Source organism: Mauremys reevesii, linkage group 5 (genome assembly GCF_016161935.1).
Source record: "Mauremys reevesii isolate NIE-2019 linkage group 5, ASM1616193v1, whole genome shotgun sequence".
NCBI lineage: Eukaryota > Metazoa > Chordata > Testudines > Geoemydidae > Mauremys > Mauremys reevesii.
Genome location: NC_052627.1, coordinates 12,654,163 through 12,677,691, shown reverse-complemented (window position 1 = coordinate 12,677,691; position 23,529 = coordinate 12,654,163). Strand labels below are relative to the sequence as shown.

Sequence of the window (23,529 nt, the reverse complement as noted above, 5' to 3'; positions counted from 1 at the left end):
TTCTGGCAACCATTTTAACAGATTATGGAGGAAAAACTTAAGTACAAAGTGAGCACACTTTTCCTCTAAAATTACTTTAAGAGTTCTGTTAATTTATATACTAAAAGAAACTATTCTGACTTTCAGTCATTGTTTCCCTCTTGTTTGATTATAGGGTCAATGAATACTCTAATGATATTAGGAAATAGCTTGGATAGATCTCAATTGGATTTTTTTTTAATAAGATGCATTACACAGGACATATCTGCATTCTGAAAGATGCGACACTACAATCTGTTTTGCACTTGCACTAACTTATCATGTTTACAAAAGCGGGCCCCAGAGACTAGTTTAGGAGTAGTAAAATAGATGTATGCCCTTTTAAACAAACATCACTGAAACAGATACTAACTAACTACTGTAGTGCCTAGGAACACTATTCAGAACACAGAACAAAATTATGGTCCCTAAAAATGTATCTTTGTGGCTGCTGATCAAAGTAATTCACTGAACTGAATGTAATGCAGAACTGAAACTAAAAAGGTTGTTACCTTAAAGCTTACTCCTATGAAGATGCATATAAATACATATTTCTCTCATAGGTACTGCTTACTACATTTACCCAAGACAAATGGGGTACAAATATCATCTTAGTCTCTGTCCAGACCATGCACATTATATTTTCAGCCTTTAATGAATGTGTTATGGATTTCTGATTACAAAAGTCAAATGAAACATAGCTCTAAAAACCAAAAACGTCCACTGCACTGGAACATCTGGACTATACTTTGATTTGTTGACACAAGAGTGAAAAATACCATGCTGACTAACAGGATGCTGTGTCTCAGTTACATTTTGCAGAGGAAAGAGCTATTTGGGTAGAAAAGCTTTGAAGTTTTAAATGTTCTGAAATTTAAAAGTTTGACATTAGATGCCTATTCCTCCCTCCCTCCCTTCTGATTAAGTTTAGAATATCATCATTTCATCAAAGCTATTTTTATGCCCAGCACATAAAAATTGAGGATAGTCTGAAGGTTTAAAAAAAACCTCTGTCTGCTTCTCTCAAATAGGCTGGAAATAGTCCAATATTGACATTTTTTAAAGACAGGTTACACAGATTCTTTAAACAAAATAATGGAGTCAGCTCTAACAGACAAGTTACAAGTAGTTATGGCATAAACTCAATTAAACTCCAATTTATTAACAACTTGTGTTATACCCTCACATGGTTGCAGGTTTCCATTACCTTTAATTTTCTTTACAAAATATAAAGGCCAAATACTCCAAGGAAAGTGACATATCTTGCACAAAAAAATTCACATAGATCTATTGCTCTGTTATAAATCATTATAAAACGTGTATAAATTTCTGTTAGCTTCCTATTTGTTTTCAGGAAGTGAGGTTCCCCCGGCCTGGTCCTCAGTTCTACTTCCCAACAACTCCTCCACTGCTGTACTTCCTGGTCTAAAAGAATGAATGCCCTTTACCCAATGGTGTGTGGCCCAAGAGCTACTTTAACTCTTTTACTGTAAACAATTGAATTGGGATGTGTTATGTAGCATCTTTATTAAATGACCTGGATGTAGAAATAGAGAACATGCTGATCAAATGTGCACAGATGACACAAAGCTTGGGCAGGAGAGGGTTTGCAAATACTTAGCTGTATCCTCCAAAAAGTCAGAGGGATCTTGATAAATTGGGAGAACTGAGCGAGAGACAACAAAATGAAATTCAGCATAGACAAATGTTGGGTGCTTAGGGAAGAAAAATCAAATGACTAAATACAGAATGGGGGATAACTGGCTTGAACTAAAGAATGTCTCATAAATGTGTGGATGGAACTCCACATAGGTGCTCTGCAAATGTCAAGAAAACGTATTTCTTGAAGTGATGCCATTGACACCACTTGTGCACTTGTAGAATGAGCTCTCACCCCAGGATGGGGAGGAAAATTAGACCGCTTACAGAAGAGTAAGATTCAGTAAGAGTAAGATCGTGATCCTATGAGAGGAAACAGCTTGACCTCACACACTTTCAGCTATAGCAATAAATTGGGAGATTTTCTGATTGCTTTTGTTCTTTGCAGGTAAAAGGACAGGGCTCGTTGCATAGAGGGAATGAAGTCTCCTCTCCTTTTCGGATGCAAGTGCTTTTGCGGATGGAGGGGGAACACAGGTAAGAGAATTGACTGGTTCAGGTGAAACTCTAAAACTACTCTGGGGTGAACTTTGGATGTAAATACAAAACTTTGTTTCTATATAAAACAACATAAGGAGGGTCCATCATCAGTGCTCCAAGCTCACCGACTCTCCTGCTGAAATCACTGTGATCAGGAATGCAACCTGCACAGATAGGAGACACATGGAACATGTAGTTAGTGGTTTGATGAGAGGCTTAGTGAGCTCCAGAAGAACTAAGTTTAAATCCCATTGAGGAGTAGACTTCCTTACTGGTGGAAAGGTTCTGATTTGACTCTTACAGAATCTGGTAATCAGTGAGCGAGCGAGAATTAAGTTACCATGGACAGATTGATGCCAGGTGGATCCATAAAGAGTTGATGGGAAGACTTGCTGTTGTTTCGAGGGAAAGAAGATAGTCCAGAATAAGGCAATAGCCACAGCCTCTGTGGATGTAAGCTTCTGTTGTGTCCAGATAGAGAAACACTTCCACTTGGCTGCCTAGAATTTTCTTGTGGAATCTTTTCTGCATTAGTAAGAAAGCTTTGCAGACTTCAGAGAGCTTCAAAACAAGGATGTTGTAGATTTGACACCCATCCAAAACCCAAGCCCTCTGATGGAGTGCTTGGGATGCTTAATTCTACCTTTCCCCTGGGTCAGGAAATTGGAAAAGGACCGAATGTTGACTGGCAACCAAGATGACATGGGAACCAATGTTGTCTGGGCCTGTTGGGGGCAATGAGGAAGTCTCGTGCCTTGTCTTGATGAATTTTCTGTAAGACCTCAGGTAGGAGCGGGAAGGCATAGTTCAGATACGACCATGGAAAAAGGAGAGCGTCACTGTGACCCAAAGCACCCTTGTGTTCACTCCCTAAACACTACTGTAGTAATCTTTCTATAAAATACGCATTGTGAGGTATCACTCGAAAACTAATAACTTGCTGGTCAATAATATCATGGTGAAATATATGTAGCAACATTATATGCAAAGTCATAAATTCCCCCTATATGATGTTATTGGCACGTGCTCAAAACAAACAGTCCTGTCCAGGCACAAGTTGTTAAACATGTCTATCCTAAACAAAGGAATATGTGTTTACCTCATTTACATATAAATAGTAAGCCGGATCATCATGACAGAGAGTGGAAATGGCAGGGAACAGAACAATTTGCATTTCAGCAAACTCAAATGGTGGGGAGGGGGAAGGAGCATGGAGCCTCCTTCTTCAAATTCGATGTCACCTTCCTCAATGTTTGAATAAACTTTACTTTGACAGGTATGCTCCCACTTCAAAGATTCAATGGATTATAAAAGAAAGAGGCAGAGAACCTTGCAGAGACAGGCAAGTTTTCCTTCATCTAAGACGACAAAAGGCACAAGAACCATATGGAAAGATCAAGACCAAGGAGAGAGTTAGGCCTTGTATACCTTGCCACTTTACCACTTAGGGGTGTGAAAAAACACCCCCGAGTGCTTCAAGTTTCAGCACTGTAAAGTGGCAGTGTAGACAGTGCACCAGCGCTGGTAGCTACTCCCCTCATGGGGGTGGGTTTTTTACAGCACTGGGAGAGCTCTCTCCCAGCGCTGGTGCCGCAACTACACAGCCACGTTCAAGCACCACCATGGCAGTGCTTTAATGTTGCTAGTGAAGACAGACCCTTAGTGACTATCTCGCTGGAAGCCTTGAACCAAAACTTGCTAAATTAAACTTTAGACTTTTAGATGTGTATGTTCACTTTTATTTGCTTGTAACCCTTCTAAACTCTCTTATACTTGAACAACAAAAGAAGATAGGATTTTAAACAAGTTCAACTCGTTTTACTATTAATCTAAACCAACAGTCTTGTGTTCATGCTAATGTGAATGTCAGCTCCACTTACTGTGGTAAACTGTGTTTGTCTCCTTAAAAGGAGCAAATGAGTCATGTCTCTCTGAATTGTCCAGGAGAGGGCTGGACATTGCAGAACACACGGTTTTGGGAAAATTCAGGACTGAGAGTGGGCTGGGTTCCCCCTGCAAGTAGTAACCAAGGCTGGTGGAAACAAGAGAGGGGCTGTGGGGCTGTAGACAGGCTGCTGGGGGTCATAACTGCTGAACCAGGGCTGTCTAGAACACAGACACTCAGGGTGTAACCTGCAGGCTGGTTGTGAGTGGCCCAGCTTGGAAGCCACAACAGCAAAGCATTGTGAGGCACCCAAGGTGACCACCTCTCACTGTGCGCTTTCACGTTCAGGCGTGCGGTCTAGACCTGAGAGCGAAGATCTAGGGCTCCTCTGGAGCAGTATATGTTGCACTTTCTGTTCATCTGAGAGGCACTCAGGCCCCTTTTGAGAGTTCCCCACATAGCAAAAGTACTATCACATAACTCTCAGTTGTGCTCAATAACAAAGTGTCTGCTGAGGGAGTCCATCAGCATATTCTGATCCCCAGGAAGGTAAACAGCCAACAGGGTCATTTGATTGCTGGTGCACCAATTCCATAAGGTGACTGCTTCTGTGCACAGAAGAATAGATATTGTTCCTCCTTGCTTGTTGACTTAAAATATGGTCGTCATATTACACAATATGAGGAGGACACAGTGACATTTAATGAATTAGAGAAAACCTCTCTAAGCTTTCCAGGCTGCCCACTATCCCAAAATGTTGATATGCATCCTGATCTTGGGACATTTAAAGTGCCCTGCGCGGAGCAGTTGTCTGAGGGAGCCTCCCAGCCTAAAAGGGATGCTTCCGTAATAATCATCCGGTCTGGTGAGGGGAAAAGGAGTGGCTCGCTCATGCACATCCGACGGGGATCTCTCCATTAACCGTAGAGAGGAGGTTACCTTGGTGTGGGCACAGTTAATATGGTATGCATGGACTGTCTGCTTGGTGAGAACACTATTTGAAGCCACGCTTGCAAGCAACACATATGGAGTCTGGCCAATGGCATGACATAAATACATGACTCCTTACATCCCCTGAGAGAAAGGAATTCTGACTGGTGTTTGAAGGTAGCTCATGACCTGATCTATGAGGCCGTTCATTATTTGGAATCTGTCCCTCAGCAGATAAGCTCTCACTGTGACTGAATTTAGGGACACGCTGATGAAATCTAAAGTCTGTGCTGGAAGGAGGGCAGACTTTTCCAAATTTCCCTTTCCTAGGGAAGTCACGAGTTGGAGCACTGACAAAGCTGATTTGTAGGCATCTTGACATGGCTTGGCAATGAGAAGCAAGTAGTCATGACAGGGGAAAAAGGTGAAGCCAAGACATCTGCTATGGGTTGCTACTACCAAAGAGACCTTGGTAAAGAACCTGGGGGTAACAAGGCTGAACAGGAGTACTTTGTATTGAAAATGGTCGGGGCACAACTTTGAATCTGAGAAATCATCCGAGTGTGTGGTATTTTCACTTGGACATTCACACGTCCTTCATACTGAGAGCTGTAAACCACAAACCCTTTTCTAGGGATTGGATTATAAAATGCCAGTAACCATGCAACATTTCTGCTTGCGAATAAAGCAGTTGAGACAGCAGAGATTGAGGCTGGCCTCCCTCCACCCTTCTTTCTGGATGCCAGTAAGTAAGGCGAGTAAAAACCCCTTTTCTTGGTGATGAAGAGGTACCCATTCTATTACTCCTCGCTGCAAGGAGGATTCTACTTCTCGTTTGAGAATCTTTTTGTGAGACTGGCCCCGAAAATTCTGGAGGGGGCTTGGTGGGGGCAGGGAGGGAAATTCGATCGCATAGCCAGAATGGATATTTAGAACCCACTTGTCTGTTTTTGCATTCCTAGTGTGGGAAGAGTGTTAGATGACCTCCAAAGGGTATGTGGGAATCCGTAAGTGTTAGCATCATTGGTTTGCATTCTCCAACTCCCATCAAAAATAGCATTTCAATGGAGACTGGGATTGGGACAATGATGTTTCTGCAGAAGGTGCAGGGAAAATGAACCTGTTGCCTTTTATGGGTGGCTCACAAGGTCAGGGGTAGTAAAACTGTTGAGCCATCAGTCTTGGCTTGTATGACATCATGTAGAACTTTCTCTTCGGGACAAGTGCACATATCACCAGGGATCAGAGAGAGTGAACCTCAAGTCCTTTAAAGTATGTAAAGGCTCATCTGTCTTCTGGTTAAGCATGAGAGTTTCATCGATGGGCAGGTCCTCCACAGTGTTACAGACCACCCCGGGAAACCTTGAAGCATGAAGCCAAGATTTAAGGTACATTACAATGGCAGTAGCCCTTGTCCTACAAGATATATCTGCTGCATCCACTGCTGATTGAAGAGTGGTCCTGGCAACCAACTTGCTTTCCTCAATGAGAGCCTGAAATTGGTCTCTATCCTCTTGCGGAAGCTTGTCAACAAAGTCCATGAATGTAGAATAGTTCAGGTGATTATACTTGGCCATCGGGGCTTGGTAATTGGCTTCTCTGAACTGAAGACTAGAAGAGCTTCCTTCCCAATAAATAGAGTTTTTAACCTCTTTATTGACTGGAGTAGATCTAGGTGTTCTTGTAGATCTCTCCAAGGCAGCCTGGATATCCAAAGAATTGGAAGCATTATGAGAAAAAAGAAAATTCACCCCCATGGCTGAGACAAAATAGCATTTTTCTGCCCCCACAGGAAAAGGGGCACCAGTAGCAGGGGTACACCAGACTGTTCTAGCTGGTTCCAGAACGCCATCATTAAGAGGAATGAATGACTGTTATGGAAACAATGTTGTTTTTACAGATGAAATAATAGTATTGCTCCCAAAATCAAAGCCCCAAATGGTTGCAAAACCAGCTAAGCTGGCATCTAGAAATTAAATTAGATAATACTACCCCACTGAATCTGAAATTACGGATACCCTGAAGTTAGATCATACCTGCTGTCCAAAACTACAGACCATTCAGCATGGAAAAAACACGCTAGTAGCTCCTAATCAGCCTTTATACTTGGCAGTACTATACTTGTGTCATAAATTTAAAGAAGTGTAACTACACTGTGCATGTGCTTTCGATGAGTAAATGAATGATCAGACAATGTCTCCCATCCTCCTTCCTACTCTTACTGCATTATATCTGAAATTAGATAAGAGTTCTTAAGGCAGGGACCAAATCTTTTTTGTACTTTGAGCACCTATCATAATTTTGGGTGCTGTAAATTAACATATGGTTATATTTTAATTTTGTTTAATATACTCAGTGAGCAATGTTTTTACATTTTGCCACCACACAGGGTCATGCACAATGACAGTTCCACAACAAAGTTTGGGTGACAAAAACAAAAATTCCTGAGATCAGTTAATTTATCACACTTTACTGAGGAATAATTTCTAAAGTTAACAATGACAGTAACACAACTATCAGACATTGCTATTATATAGCCCCACCGTCCAAATCCACAGAAGCCTATTATAAATAACTTCTGTAACATCTATATAATCAGAACAGTTTCCATAAATAGCTCTGCTCATCAATCCACAGAGCAGCCATGGAACCACTTTATGCATCAGTCTTGCAAAGTTCTCCATCACAGGAGTACAATTATAATGGCAAACAGTAGGCGTAAAGAAAACAAAAACAAGTCATTTTTATATAAAGCAGAGAACTGAAAAATGTTTTCTCAAACTAGATTCTCAGTCATTTGCATACGTCTTCACGTCTCAGTGATTGGTTTTGCTAGCACAAATCCTTATATCTATTCTTTCGAGACTAGTCAGTTGGTTGTTATGGTACAGCTTTTAAGCAGACAATCATCAGCAGGGTACTGACTCCATTTCACTGGAGGTAGCAAGATTTCTGCTTTGTATTACAAAATTTTGTTATGCAATCTGAAAGCTGGGGAATGGGAAAGAAAAAGTGCTCATTCTTATAGTACATCAGCAAAATGTTGTAATTTAGAAACCAAAGCAATTTCTTACCTGCACATCGCTAGTATTGATGTGTGCAACACAAACTAATACTGTGCAAATTTCCAGCTATGCTTCAAGCAGTGCTTACTATGAGAAAAGTGGCAGATAACAGAAGACTACCATCTGTCTAATAGTTACACACAGACTCATTCATATTTTTTAAAATCCTTATTTATATTTTAAAATCTTAAAACCAGTTGTAAAAGGTATTTCCACACCTACCTACCAAGACAGTGCTGAATTAAAGACTTTAAAAAGAATATGAAATTTACTGTATTTTCCTTGAGGTGACCGCACAGGAATTTTTGGCCTAAAAGGGACAGTTTGTTTAATTAGTGGCAATTGTTTAAAGTGTTGCAAACAGCTCTCTTAGCGGGAATTAAAAGGTGATCAGTCTATGGACTTTGGATATCGTTCTCTCTTTGACAAATGCAAGTAGCTTGAGAGATCAAATGAAGCCTAGTTAACTTACTCATGCTTTACTTTTTACAATATGTACCTGGAGAATATGTACACCCCTTCGTTTTCAGTTTAAAACTCTTTTTATCCAAACAAATCCTGTGTTTTACAAGAAGTATTTTTTCCTCGCCGATTTTCACCCTACTTTTCTATCATTCAAAGATATTAAAAAAAACTTGTTTCATTAGGAAAACATAATACATCGCATAAGCTATATGTATGATGATAATACATTACTCTGTGTGTATATGCAAAGCTACCTGTTGAAATAAGGCTATGTATTAGTATAAAACAGGGGTTCTCAGGACAACTTATTTGATGGCCTCAGAGTGCAGCCATCAACTCTTGCTGATGCCGCTCTCACACTACTTCCTAAAATACATAATTAGTTTTAGGAAAAACAAATAAATATGCACATATACACATCCAAATCACTGTAATTTATTTATTGCTACCTACTGAGTCTGTTGTGAAAAGTGGTATTAACAAACATACAAGTATCACTATTCACAGCAGATTTACTCAGCCCTGCCAAGCCTGGGGACAAATTAAACCCAGGAAGGGGGGGGGGGGGGGGGAGAGAAGAGGCAGCAGTGGGACAGAGACACAAGCTGCATGACGGGAGCCTGAAGCCCCGCGCCCAGAGCCTGCCACCTCACCACCCCAGGGCTGAAGCCCGAAGTCTGAGCCCCATGCGAAGATGGGGAACTCACTGGCTGCCTGCTCCTCCAGCGTTGTGCCCCAGGTGTCTCCAGAGGGGGGCAGGCCCAACCCCTGCTGGCAGCCCCAGCAATCAACACCAAGACGTGCATCCAGGAGCAAGAGGGAGAAGGAAGGGCTTCTGCTTTGCTCCCTCCCCCCAAATCATAGCCCAGGAGGCTGTGGCCACAAAAAAAGCCCTTGGTGGCCGCATGCGGCCACGGTGGTTGCATTTGAGAAACGCTGGTCTAAAGATACACACAACAAACAGGCATGCAAACAAGCTCTGAAGTGTGTGCACATCTGAACAAACTGATGAATCTGACACCCACCACATGCACATTGCAAGCTGTTAGCAGATAACAGTTTAAAGCTCTGACACACTAAAATGGGAAGAAAATGAAAATCTGTATCAGAATACGTTTCAGAACATAAGGAAGTATTCGAAAGTTTTAAAAAAACAAAAACAGGAGAAAAAGATGAAGTGGAGTGTATGCTCTGCAAATGGTGTCGCCCAATTATTAAATGTAGACTTAGAACTCTTAGCCTATAAATATTTACAACAGTAAACCATTTATTCAAATGAAAAGTTTTATTTGGGGATTAGAAATGTATTGTTTTCTTAAACTCAGAGGTGGCGGCATTGTGTTTTGAGTTCTGTTTTAGTTCTGCAGCAAACCCCACTGAATTCCATTCATCAAAGCATTTATCTACTGAATACTTCCCTAGTCCTTCCATCTACCAAAATAAACCCCGATATTTACACACAAAAATTAATAGTTTTGGCATCAATTTTCACCTGTTTTACAGTAACACACTGATAATATTCCTGAAAAAAATTAAATAAAATAAAAACTGAAAACAAAGGGCCTTAAGAATATGCCATTTCAATTTAGAAACAAATAATGGAAGCAATACAGCAGTGTCCTTTCAGAAAGGCTGCTAAAGACATTGCTTGTTTTTCCAAAGTAATGTCAAAATTGTTGAACACTGCAATGATTCACATTTCTTAGCAAAAATTAAGAATTTTTCATTTGTCTTAAAGTTTTAACTTCTCTTAAAGTTCCAGTATGAAGAAGTTACTTGTCAATCTGTAATTGAGAAAAGACCACAAATGGTATTTATGCTGTATCTAGAAACAAAATTGCAAGTTACTAACTATGATAAACACTAGCTAAGTAACTCACCTAGTGAAACAGTGAAGCTGGCCTCTGAACCACAAAGCTCATGGCCATTCCCCTTCTCCTCCAGACACTGGGAATTTATGTAAAAAATAATGTAAACTTTCAGAACAAAAATGTTTCTAGAACCTTTCTGTCGGAAAGAAAAGCATCCAACAGTGTACACTTATTATTAGTCCCTGATTTCCCTTTAAAGATCATAAGTTATTCACAGCCTGCACTCTACAGTTGGCCAGAGAAGATTTATAGGACTCATGAAACACAACTGCAGGATCATCTTTAAGGGGAAGCAGGACATGGAACAGCAGGTAAAGGGTAGACCTGTTTATATGTGTGGGCAAGAGAGGGGATACCCAAGCTGAAACCAATGTTAGTATGACACCTGCAAGTTCCTTCCTAGCTTATTGCTAATTATGCCCAGAGTTGCACAGGACTGAAAGCATCGGCAGAAGACTACGGAGTTGCACAGGTATAAACAAAAGCAGAATCTAACCTCCACAATTCATTGGGGATGATGTATGAATAGGAGATAATGAACTTTAACCTCCAGCTTTTAGGTTGAGTGTGCAGGACTGGCAAGTTACAAAAACTTGTCAGTACACTGAACAGATCTACTCTGGAAGTCCCTGTCAAGAACTTCTTACCAGATGTTGCAGGTCTCCAATTTTACAGAGAGTATAATTGTAAAAAAAAACAAAAAACCCTGGTATTTTATATTATTGTATCTAGTCAAGGATTCCAATTTATTTTAAAAGCCTAATTTTGCAGTTATTCATTAGTAGCACAGACTTCATACAGATGAAATGTATTCATGTACAATCAGAACATTTTTCTACTTTCTACTATCTCACAATATATAAAAATTTGTCTAAGAATAAAACATGCAATTTCTGCTTGTGAGAAATAAAAGCCAAATTCAGGAAGACTATCCAATGAAATCTTTTAATTTAAAAAAAACAAACTCATTTTGAACTATTTATATATCTATTTAACACTTAAAGGTGGGGGGAGGGATAGCTCAGTGGTTTGAGCATTGGCCTGCTAAACCCAGGGTTGTGAGTTCAATCTTTGAGGGGGCCATTTACAGATCTGGGGACTGGCCCTGCTTTGAGCAGAGGGTTGGACTAGATGACCTCCTGAGGTCCCTTCCAACCCTAATAATCTATTATTCTAATTATTATCTCATCAGAGTCATGGAAGAACATGGATCAAAATACAGCAATGTAATATGAAAGCTGACATAATTCTGGCAAAGAATCTCAGGGAAAAATTATCCCATTCAATCATCATCCAAAGGTAAACGTTTCAGTACTCAGTACCTTATGATTAAATTTCATGGAAATATAGGATGGTTCAAATATATATTTCATAAGTACAAGTTAGTTCTACTTGCCTGCATAATTTCAAGTAAACCTAATTCAAATTCTTCATAATTTGAATAAAAATACAGGTCAATTCTAGGTCATACCATTAGTCATGCTGTCCAACCCTATTTGATAAATACATTTCTTACCAAGCCATATAAAGTAAGACCCTGTTATGACAAACATTGTGTGTAGTCCTATTTCAGTGGTCCCCAAACTTTTTCCCGTTGCGCCCTGCTCCCTCACCCATAATGGAACCTGTGGGCCCCCTCCGCTGGGAGCCACAGTTGGGAGCCACAGCCTGGGAGCCAAGCTGCAGCTGGAGTGGAGCTGGGGGCAGCCCTGGCCCAGGCCTCGCTGTCCCTTCGTAGCCCACAGTTCGGGGCCCACTGTCCTATTTCATTTTAATATATTTTAGCACAACAAAGCCCAGGTTTTATCCCAACTAAAACCTTATTAGTCCCCATTATGGTGCATGATCCCATGATAGCATATATTAATTTAACGGACTTCCACATTAAGTAAAACTTTCACCCTCTATATCCACCTTTTAATTACAAAGGAAAAAAAAATTTATCAGGAGACAGTAAGTATTTCAAATGTAGCTGTATGCTCATAATTCACAGGACTATACTTTTTTTCCTGTTTCAGATACCCATCAGGCTAGTGAAGGGGGAAGAAGAATTTCTCTCCACAGAGACACTTATTTTTTCCATGCCAAAGAGGAATTCCATATCTCAATACAGATGTAACCCTCTGAAGTTATTAGACCCAGAGTTCTAACCATTCTAATATCAAACTGGTCATATCAGCAAAGAGTTAAGGAATAAAACTATTTGGACTGTTGAATACCAAGACTGAGTGGTCGGTTTAATGATGTTCTGAAATAAATGTGAACACACCCAATGCAACGAAGTTAAATTTTTCCCTATAATGAAGTCATAATACCTAAATTTGTACATATCCTCTCTTTGTTTTAACTTCGATTATATATTTTTAGAAATCTACAATAGATGGTTAACTTTAATACAAATTATCTAAATTTTCAAATACATCTTCGTAACAAAGCTAATCCTTCATTTAAAAAAATTCCTGCTGCAAAAATTAAAATGGTCATAAAAAAAATCATTTAAACCTTAGCAACCTTTAGAATTATATAGTACAGGCAGAGCCAAAAACTATTGCTGCTACTTTTGTGAAGTTTATTGTAAAGATTCAAGATGATGAATTCTTGTTATGCAAGCTTGATTATTTTAAAAATCTATAAAGTTACAGGGCCAAAATCTTGGCTGGTGGAAACATGTGCAGCATGCATTTATACCAGCAGAAAATCTGGCCTATTTCAGTCTTACAGTTCTTTAAAGGTCAGAGCAGTATAGTTCAATAACAGGGATCCTTCTTTATCCCAGCCCAATGCATTTTTCTTAGCCCAGCAGCCGGCACCATAACAGCAACAACATTGCAGAACCATCCACAAAAGTCCTGCAATGCTGACCATTTCATGTACGGTAAAGTGGTATATTTGTTTTCATGTTACTTGGAATTCATGAGAACTGAAAAATACGTATGATCGCAATTCACACCTGTTCTGTTAAAACAGGACAGGCTAAATTTTCTTGTTCACACACTTCTAAGATCTGGCAAGTAGGAACTGTGTTGGTATAAAATTCTTAACAAGTGTGGGGTTTTGGGTTGTGGGTTTTTTTGCATATTACTCATCTTATTTCGCTAATATACTCAAAATGCATATCTTTTTCTCACTGCTGACAGAAGGGGAAAGCAGAAGGGTCAGACTGTGATGCTGAAGTGGTATAACACTGCATCAATGGCTGGCACCAACAGTCGTCCTGCTGCAGGGACACCTGCATTATTACTGCAGTGTCACCATTTCTACTGAATATAAAAAGAAAGTGTTGGTGTGTATGCACACAAATCTCTCCTCTCCACTGAGTACAAGGAAAAAGATACAAACAGCTACACAGGTGGTCAAGTTGCGAGGAAAAATAGCTGTATTCTAACAATTGTTTCTGTATCTCAAATACACCACCCATCTAGTCTGACATGCTGCAGCTCTTATTCCGTGAGACAAACAGCACCAATGAAATGAAGCCAAGCTTCTGGCATCAATTTACCAGGATGATCCAAAAAATTCTAAAAGCTTAGTATATATCCTGGTGCTAGTGAGACACAATTATGTGCTTGTCCATACATGACACGTGAAGCTTTCTTGCTGAAGTTACTTTTGCCGTTAAGAAATATTTGTCCGAATACATAGATAATTAGTGAGACACTCCTTAAAGCAGGCAGACAGTTCCCCATCCCCACCTTCACATTTATGGAGACAAAGACTACAACGAAGGATCCCATGTGCCCAACAGGATGATTTTACTCTTAGGAAACTGCTGAACCCTTGCAGGATAATTTTTTCCCCTCAAACTGCCTCCCATCATCCCTTTGAATGAAAATTTGGACTACGCTTTTAAGAGAAATAAGTTTTATTTAACATGCTTACACTCCAATCCTATATTAGTACAGATTTACAAATCTGGTATATGCAATTTAAATCAATGTCATGGGTAGGGCCTTACCAAATTCACGGTCCATTTTGGTCAATTTCACAGTCATAGGATTTTCAAAATTGTAAATTTCATGATTTCAGCCATTTAAATCTGAAATTTCAGTGTTGTCATTGTAGGGGTCCTGACTCAACAAGGTGTTTGTGGAGGGGAGGGGGTGGAGGGGGTTAGAAGGTTATTGTAGGGGAGGTTGCGGTACTGCTACCCTTACTTCTGTGCTGTTTCTGGCAGCACTGCCTTCAGATACGGTATTGCCACCCTTACTTCTGAGCTGATGCTGGCAGGGTGCCTGGCCAACAGCTGCCGCCCTCCAAGCACCCAACTCTGACGGCAGCGCAAAAGCAAGAGTGGCAATACCTTCCCTAAAATAACCTTGCGACCCCCCCCTGCAACTTCCTTTTAGGTCAGGACCCCAATTTGAGAAACGCTGGTCTCCCCTGTGAAACCTATACAGTATAGGGTAAAAGCACACAAAACACCAGACTTCACAGTAGGACACCAGATTTCACAGTCCGTGACATGTTTTTCATGGCCATGAATTTGGTAGGGCCCTAGTTATGGGTAAGTCAGAAAACATAAATCTGAGAGAAAGATTTTATAATTATATTAGGGTTTGAAATAGATGGTGATTAGGAAACATCATAGCAAACTGTGTTTGGGCCTGCCAAAATAACCAATTTCTGCAGAATGTAAGCTTTAGTTTGAGATGGACAATTTGAATATAAGACAATATACTGTACTTCCAGTAACAAAAGAATCTGCTTTTTTGTTTGACAGGTTGATTGACAGGTTAACCACGCCTACCTAGGCCCTTTTTGCTGCTAACATTCTTAGTTCCGGTGTTCAAACTGCTCTCCTTAAATGAGCCCCAAAGGCATCACAGCAAATCTGTTACCTGTGTGCCAAGCTGGAGGAGTCAGGCTGTGAGCTCTTAGGTTTTGCTGGGAGTTTTCCCTTCTCTACTATCCTGCTCCCTTTCCTCCACTCCCTACCCGCAGTCCTTACCTGGACCACGGTCCACAGGATTAACATTGCAGCCAGAATGTTAACGTTGATGCAGACATGCTATGCTACTTGAAAACATCAGGAGACGGCCCAATCTGAGGTCTCTGCTGATCAGGGAGGGATGTTACGTGGATAGACTGAATCTCCTCATGCAGCCTTCATTACCTGAAGTGACCAGGCAGCTCTCTACAGAGTAAAGTGTAGCAAACACAGACAAATATAAGGCATGTGAGACATGTGGCCAGACTAGCTGAAGGGGAACTACCTAGCACCTGCGAGCTTGCTGCCCTCATCCTCTGCACTGGTCACCCAAATCCAGCAACACACTTGGAGTCCAGTAACCCTGGCTTCTCAGAACTGTCCTGTCAAGCAGCACTCGTCTGCTTGGAGATGTATGTTGCTTAAACGAGTGTTCATGTGGTCATATTACAGTCCATGACCAGCTCCTTACAGCTATTATAAGGATTATTCTTGGAGGGAGTCTACACCTGAGACTCCTCTAGCTAACTAGACACTTCATTCAAATATACTACAGTATCCTGGGAATAAGCCCCTCCTAACAGACACAAATGGCTTTTTGGATTCTTCCCTGTCCTCCCGGGGCTTCTCTTCTAGTGAACAAACAACAACAAAGCTTCCCAAAGATCTAAAAACTAAAGGTCTCTGCCTCCTCCTCTGCAGAGTGTGAATCTTCTTCCTTGGACTCCTGGAGACTCAGAATCCAAATCTTTTGACACTCAGATTTTGATTACACTGGTTGTACAAAAGAGAAAAAAATCTCAGGGCCTGAGACACTCCTGCTAAGGTTCCCCATTAGAAAGAACAATTAACTCTTTGGAGCAGGTAGTGAGTACCGAATGGCTCAGTAGGAGAAAGAGTCCACTCTGAGCGGCTATGTTAAACTGCTCAAAATCCCTATAGAAAAGCACAATAGATTTGACTCCGTCTTTATAAGGTGGACCTACAAGATCTCTTCAGTTAAGACCATTATTCCTGTTAAGGCTGCTATTGCCCCGAAGGAGCTCTATTTAATCTTTGGTCCACTGAGGCTTACTTAAAAGGGACTAACACTAGCGGTGTTGTGCCTCCCTCATCCTATCTTACAGGCAAAAACAAAGCTTGTGAGTAACTTTGGGAAAGTGAGCTCAGGGACGAGGGGAAAAAAAGAAGAAAAAAAAAAGATATCTAAGCAGCTTCTTTCCCCTACCTCCATCCAGGTTTCCCGGTCATTGCCTCTGGCCTTGATCATATACAGGTGAGTCGCATCATACATGCATTTAACTTCCGCAAATTCAACTACACACGCTCAGCCAAAAAAAAAAAAGATACCTGTAAATAGTGTGGGCAATTCCACCCAATGAGCGTATGCCCCGGAAGGAGCGTGAGATGGGAGATGTGAATCTGCTGTTCCCTCAGTCGGCTTCAGTTCCCATGTGCCTCTCATAGTGGGAGCATCTCGTCACGCTGAGTGTGATTCTAGTGTTTAAAGATACGTATTTTTTTGTACAACATGGCCCCTAAACGCAAACCAACTACTTCATCTGGCGTTCAACCGAAGAAACAGCGATCTGTTCCAACGCTGGAGGAAAAACTGTGTTGGACTTATTGAGACGGTACGTCGGTCTCCAACGTGGCACGTAAATATGTCCGCAACGAATCTAGCATCTGTGCCATCAAGATTCGAGAGAGAGAAATTCGTCAAGCAGTGGCATCAAGTGCTCCAATAACTGCTAGGCGACGAGCCAGGTGCATGATAAGACTTTAGTGAAGACTGAAAAGTCATTAAACTTATGGCTGGAAGACATGAACTGTAAACGTGTGCCTATCGATGGCAATACATTGCGAGAAAAGGCTCTTAGCCTCTACGCACTGTTCAAACCTCCTGCCGAAGAGGGACAGCCTTCTGACAAGAAGGAATTCAAAGCCAGCCACGGTTGGCTTAACAGTTTTAGGAACCGCCTCAACCTCAAAAACGTGCAGACTACTGGTGAAGCTGCCTCTGCCAATGAAGAGGCAGCAAAAGCCTACCCCGAACAATTACAGAAAATCATAGAAGAAAAGGGCTATCTTCCAGAACAAGTTTTTAATGCTGACAAGGCTGGGCTCTTCTGGAAAAAAATGCCCAACCGCACTTCTATTTCAAAATCAGAAAGACAAGCCCCTGGCTTCAAAGCAGCTAAAGACTGTGTGACTGTGTTATTTTGTGGCAATGCGGCTGGGCATTTAATAAAGCCGGGCTTGCTCTACAGGGCTGCAAATCCCTGGGCCCTAAAAGGCAAGAAAAAAAATCTCCTGCCTGTGCTCTGGCAATCAAATAAGGCGGCTTGGGTGACGGCAGCATTATTTCTGGATTGGTCCCACAAGTGTTTCATTCTGGAGGTCAAGCAGTACCTCAAAGAGAAAGAACTCGACTTTAAAGCGTGGCTGTTCATAGACAATGCTCCTAGTCACCCTGCAGCACTCTGGTTTGCACATAATGATGTCGAAGTAGTCTTTCTTCCCCCGCCCCCCATCATCTCCATCTTCCAACCTCTCAACCAAGGCGTGATTTGCTGTTTCAAGGCCCCGTACACGAGGCTTACGTTCTCACAGACATGTAGCACTATGGATGCTGATCCCAATCTTAAATGTGATGGAGACCTGGAAGTTCTTCAACATTGCCAATTGCATCACTTATATTAAACAGGGAAATGAATGCAGTCAAGTCTGAAACAGTCAATGCATGTTTGCAAAACCTATGGAAAGAATGTGTGAATGATTTTAAGGGTTTCCCAACCATTGACAAAGAAGTGAAACACATTGTTCAGGTAGCCAGGCAAGTGGGTGGTGATGGCTTCATTGACATCCTTGAGGAAGAAATTGAAGAATTAAATTTGCTGAAGTATTCCAAGCAGCAAAACACTTGAATGATTTAATTTCTGAATATGATCCCTCTATGTAACAAAGCCTCAAAATCACACATAGTATTACGGATGATTTGAGACCATATCAAGAAATGTTTGAGCAGCTCAAGAGACAACAGCAACAGTTGCCAATCATGATCTTCAAGGAAAAATAACCAGCAGCAGATGAGCCTACGCAATCAACTTCTCAAGCTAAACCAGAGCCAACTACTTCGTCTATGACTCGCTCTCCATCACCAAAGCTCTCCGACACCTGTCTCCTGGATTGACATCAAGCTCTGATGACCCCCTTTATTTTTAAGTAAAGTACTGTAAAACTTAGAGTGCATATGCAAACTATCATATACTGTATATTATTGTATACATTATACATTTATACATATTACTGTACAGGGTTGTATACACAAAACCATGTACAGTACACTGTACTTTATGGGCGACTTAACAGATTTAAGGGTAATTTTGACTATACGCCATTTTCGCCTTACGCGCTGACTTTAGAACCTAACCCCTACGTAAGATGCAACTCCACTGTACTGCATGGATGGGTTTAATGGATAAATTCTCAACACAAGAGTCTAATCCATAAACAGAGCACTCTGCTACGTAGATAAAGTGGTCAGTTTAAGGCAGGGTCTTCACTGATGACTGTCCCAGTTCTCTCCTAGGCTCATCCTCTGCAGTAGGTATAGATGACTAGGAATGCATCACCGGAGCCAGAGTCCGTGTCAGAGGGTCAGCTGTGGTTGCTCCTCCCCAGCTCTCAGTGCCATGCCTCAGGGCCTGGTGGATTTCTCTCCAGAGGCTTTAAAATGTCTTTCCCTACGGGAGGACACTGAGCTCCACTTCTGTGTTTGGCATAGACCCCCTCGGTGCCAGACTTAGGCACTTGAGGTGTTGGTGCCAGCTTGAATACTGTTCATGCTGAGGTCTGCTTTGCTGCCATCTTCTCCATGCTAATCTTCAATATTGCTTGTCTACTAAATAGAGTGCTGGATGATGCAGACTCATCCACTAGCAGAATTCTGGAGCTCATCTCCTCAGCATCTGATGAGACGTTCATGGATTGTTCCAGAAGACGGAGTTTCAGTCTTTCATCTTCTGCATTTGTGCAGAGAAGGATAAGCATACCAAACATCTGCTCAGTATACATGCCTCTCCTAGACAGCAGAGACACCTTCTGTGTCAATCTTTCAAGAGAATTGGCCCATCACAGGTTGGACAGGCCTGAAGTCTGTGGTACAGGGAGGTTTAACTGTTAATACCCAGCCCAGTCAGGCCAAAGCAGATCACAGTGGTCACATATGAAACAGTCAGAAGAGTTTGTGAGGGGGTGGGGAAGATGAGATAAACTGTATTTTATCCAGAACTAGAACTAGTGGTCAGACACGCCCCGGTTTCCATCTTGCTACCACAGGCAGTACTAGGGAACTGAAGAAGAGTCACTGCCACATCACCCATTAATGCCCTCCCACGGGAACACAAGGAGGTACAGGGAGATCCACACTGAATACTCAAATATTTGTCGTCTAAATTGTCCTTTACTACAGACATGTTGAAAGCTGGTAACCGGTTTTGCACTATTGCTTCAGGCTGTGGTTAAAGCAGAGAGAATCTATGAAACAACTGTACACTCACCATCCGCCATTCCCCCAAACAGCAAAATCAATTGCCAATTTAAGTAGCCAGCTACCCCAGACCTTCTTCCCAAATGTTCTGATGTTGTAGCAATAGAACAGGGTTTTACCACCTATATGGTTTACAATTTTTTAGCATGCCACTTCCTTTTAGTATACACAGCCAGCACGTTCCAGAGAGGAAGAGAGCTGAAAAGATGGTCAATATGTGTAGGAAAAATGGCAGCTGCCTGAGCTAAAGAAAGAAGGAAACTTATATGCCTGTTTCCTTAGAAGTCTGAAAGATGTAATTAAAGTTTGCAGAGATAAAACAGAAATTGTTAAAATAAATTAAGGTACATAAAAGCCCTGTATACTTCTCCTGATAGGAGAGCCAAGAAATAATATAGTAGATTTGAGAAGATAACAGAAGATTGTGCTTATACTGTTGCGCAAGTAAAAATGCAGTCATCCAGAACTATTAATGCTTATTAATAGTAACTATTCTAGATTTATAATGCAACTTGTTAGATACCAGTCACAGACATTAGGAAAACATAGTTGTTGCTTTAAAGTAAAGTAACCATGCCCACAAAACAAATTTTCCACTAGAAAAAGCTTTGTTTTACCCAAAGGGGGGGGGGGAAATCAATATTGTAGCTATAGTGGAAAGCAACAATGGGTTCATGAAAAAACTATTTCAGACTGCGTCTTATCAAAGTTTATAAACTCTCCCCAAGACCTCTATGCCATAAAACTCCCACAGCAGGGAGTTTCCCCAAGACTGATAAAAACAGACAACTTTTCCCCCTCAAAATGCCACCAAAAGGCTAAAGCAGCCAATATGCTTGTCCAATCTACTTCAAGAAATTCCCCCTCTGGCTTCGCTTTGCCAGTGAAACCCATAAAATCCTCGGGAAAAGGACACATGGCTAATTATATAAGTACACATTTATCTAATTAAAGCACAAAACTACTGCTATTTGATGATTACAAGTAAATTGAGACAGAGAACCAGTTTTTATTTCAGCTCCAGGTTAGACAAAGAGAAATCCAGATGTGGTGATGGACAGCAGCTTGACCTTGAGACAGACAGCTGCAGCGCTTGGAAAATTTAGTTACCCCAGTGACAGAAACTTGCTTTTATGAGATGAAAGGACCTAAACCTTCAGTTTCTGCAGATCGTTCCTGTTAAACTAAAAGAGTTGGGGAATTATTTTTAGAAGTGCTCAATACCCACCAGGTCATATAAAAAGAGGGGGTTGGGGGTGCCTTTGCTTAGGCAAAAATGAGACTCAATCCTTCCTGAAAATCTGCACCCATGTTTCAAAAACCCTTAGAGAGTGACAAAAACTTTGCCAACATAAACCAATTGCAAACCCATGCAATATAGCCCTCAGGAGTCTGCAGGCAGACTGTTCCAGTTTGTTTCCCCTTATTTTTGTCAAGCAGCAAGAGATCAAAATTAACACCAGGGATACTTTTCAAAGTCTTGCAAGCTTCAGTGAATCTGTCAAGTATCTTGTCAATTCCCTATGTCACTGAGGAAAGCTGTGATCAAGGCAACAGAGGCAGTCATAGGGAGTTACTTCTTGGGGGGGAGAGGGAGGGCTCAAAATGAAAGCTGGGGAAGGAGCTGTAAAGAACCAAACCCCCTCCAAGCCAGCCAGGTGGCTTTAGTAATGGTGTAAAGTACCAGACACACGACCACTCACGCCAACCTGTAAACTCTGAGGTGGTGCTGTAATCAGAAGGTTCTGGCAGATGTGTACGAGGCAGAGGGTCGTAAGATTTTTTTTTCTCCCTTCCAGCAGCTTTCAGGGATGAAAGATTTAATTTTATGTGTAGACAACTACTAGCCAGACATTTATGAAATAATGAGCCTCCAAGCAAGGACCAGGAAAAGTATATGGGCAGAAATCCTAGCTCCCTCCTTTTCTGGGAGCTGGAGGTGTCAGAGGGGGCTGGAGAAAGGAACATGATTGCTATTTACTACCTATAACTAGTAGTATTAGTCTGTCCTGCTAGTAAGTGACTGGAAAATTACAAGTCAGACACCACAGCTCCTCCCCTCCCTCCCCAGACTAATTCTTGAACTCTACATTTGTAAGAGTCATATTTGTTTGAGAATTTGAAGTCCAGACTGCCCTTGGAGGGGGAAGACCTCAGAACAAACTCCTCATCCTGCTCAACAAAGTAGCACTGTAGCTGTTACATGAGCGAGACCATTTCTTCATTACTTTAACCAAAGGAACACTATAATAATGGTGGGTAAGACTGCAAGTATACATAGATTTGCTTTACAATCTCTCTCTGAACCATTCCCTTCCCTCTCTCTGTTTAATGTAGTGGTGTTCCTTGCACTAAGAGCTCAGCTGAATTAAGGTCAGGCTTGACAAAGCCCTGGCTGCGATGATTTAGTTGGGGATTGGTCCTGCTTTGAACAGGGGGTTGGACTAGATGACCTCCCGAGGTCCCTTCCAACCCTGATATTCTATGATTCTATAGCATGCCTGGCCATTGGATGACAATTATTTATGCAATCATCACTTTGATTCAAAATAAAATGGGATACATGCAATGTATCCAGCCTTAGCTTGACTGTGCATTAGGATATAAAGTCCATTTCTACTTCAGTCTCAGCTGACAACCAATTTATTAATGCCATTGTATAGTGCTAAATGCACAGCTCTTTAAATGTTCAAGTGCTGTACAAACATCTGTCAACATAATTATGTAAACATTGTATCAAATTAAGTTGCTGGGTAAAATGGAAGTTGGAGAAAAGGGTGCTATTTAAAATGTGAGGGTTTCTAAACAAACAAAATTTGGGGGACCTTACGACCTGTGTTACATGGGAGGTCAGACTAGATGATCACAATGGTCCCTTCTGGCCTTTGAATCTATGAATAAATTCCACAGATGCTACACAAAACTTAAGAGTCCTATTAAACTTCAAATACTGAATAATCTGGGGGCAGGGATTGGTCATGATTATGGCCCAGCCCTTCAATCCATTTGATCATGGACTTAATACACCACTGCTAGAGTATTTGCCGTGATTAGGAAAAGAAACTGTTCCCATACAAATTGTGAAACTGGCTGACAGTACATATAGGAACGGCACAGAGAAAGAACAATTGCTTGGGCACATCAGCAGCCAGGGCTGATATTTAATAGGAAAAAGTTTTTCAAAAGAATAAAACTTGAGTCTTTTAGCGAGTGTAATGACTTGTCTGCCTTTTGGGTGAATAAACTGTCCTCTTCAAAAGTAAGTCTTTCATAGTCGCCTGTACTTCTGAGAAACTCTCAAGAACGAAGCCTGGACTCCCACTGCAACACAATGGCAGTTGCCATTGATCTACAGGCTGCATCAGCCAGGTCTATTTCCATTTAGAGGGATGATCTAGCCACCAGCTTATCTTCTTTGATAAGGGCCTTGAATTGTGCTATGTCCTCCTGGGAGAGTTGGTCTTTAAATATCTCAAACATGGAATAATTGACAGTCCTACTTTGCCAGGAGCACTTGATAATTAGCTATTCGGAATTGCAAGCTTGTCATTGTAAATACCTTCCCCCTGCCAAAAGGACCAGGTATTTTGTTTCCTTATCCGAAGGAGTAGATCTGCTTTGTTGTTGTCTACTGCTTTGCAAGGCATCATCCACTAGCAGCGCGTTTGGGGCAGGAT

The 23,529-nt window shown here is 41.3% G+C and overlaps 1 protein-coding gene across 7 annotated transcripts in view; it reads right to left on the bottom strand.

Moving 5' to 3' along the window:
- Positions 1–23,529, bottom strand: part of ANKRD17 (ankyrin repeat domain 17) — a 128,964-nt gene that overhangs the window by 75,806 nt on the left and 29,629 nt on the right. The window contains exon 1 of one of the 7 annotated variants that reach the window (XM_039542731.1): positions 15,322–15,363. The exons of the other annotated variants lie outside the window; for them this stretch is intronic. Within the exon in view, the coding sequence (XP_039398665.1) occupies positions 15,322–15,348 (27 nt within the window). The 5' untranslated portion in view covers positions 15,349–15,363. Of the gene's footprint in view, positions 1–15,321; positions 15,364–23,529 lie in introns of those variants that run through there. 7 annotated transcript variants of the gene reach the window in all.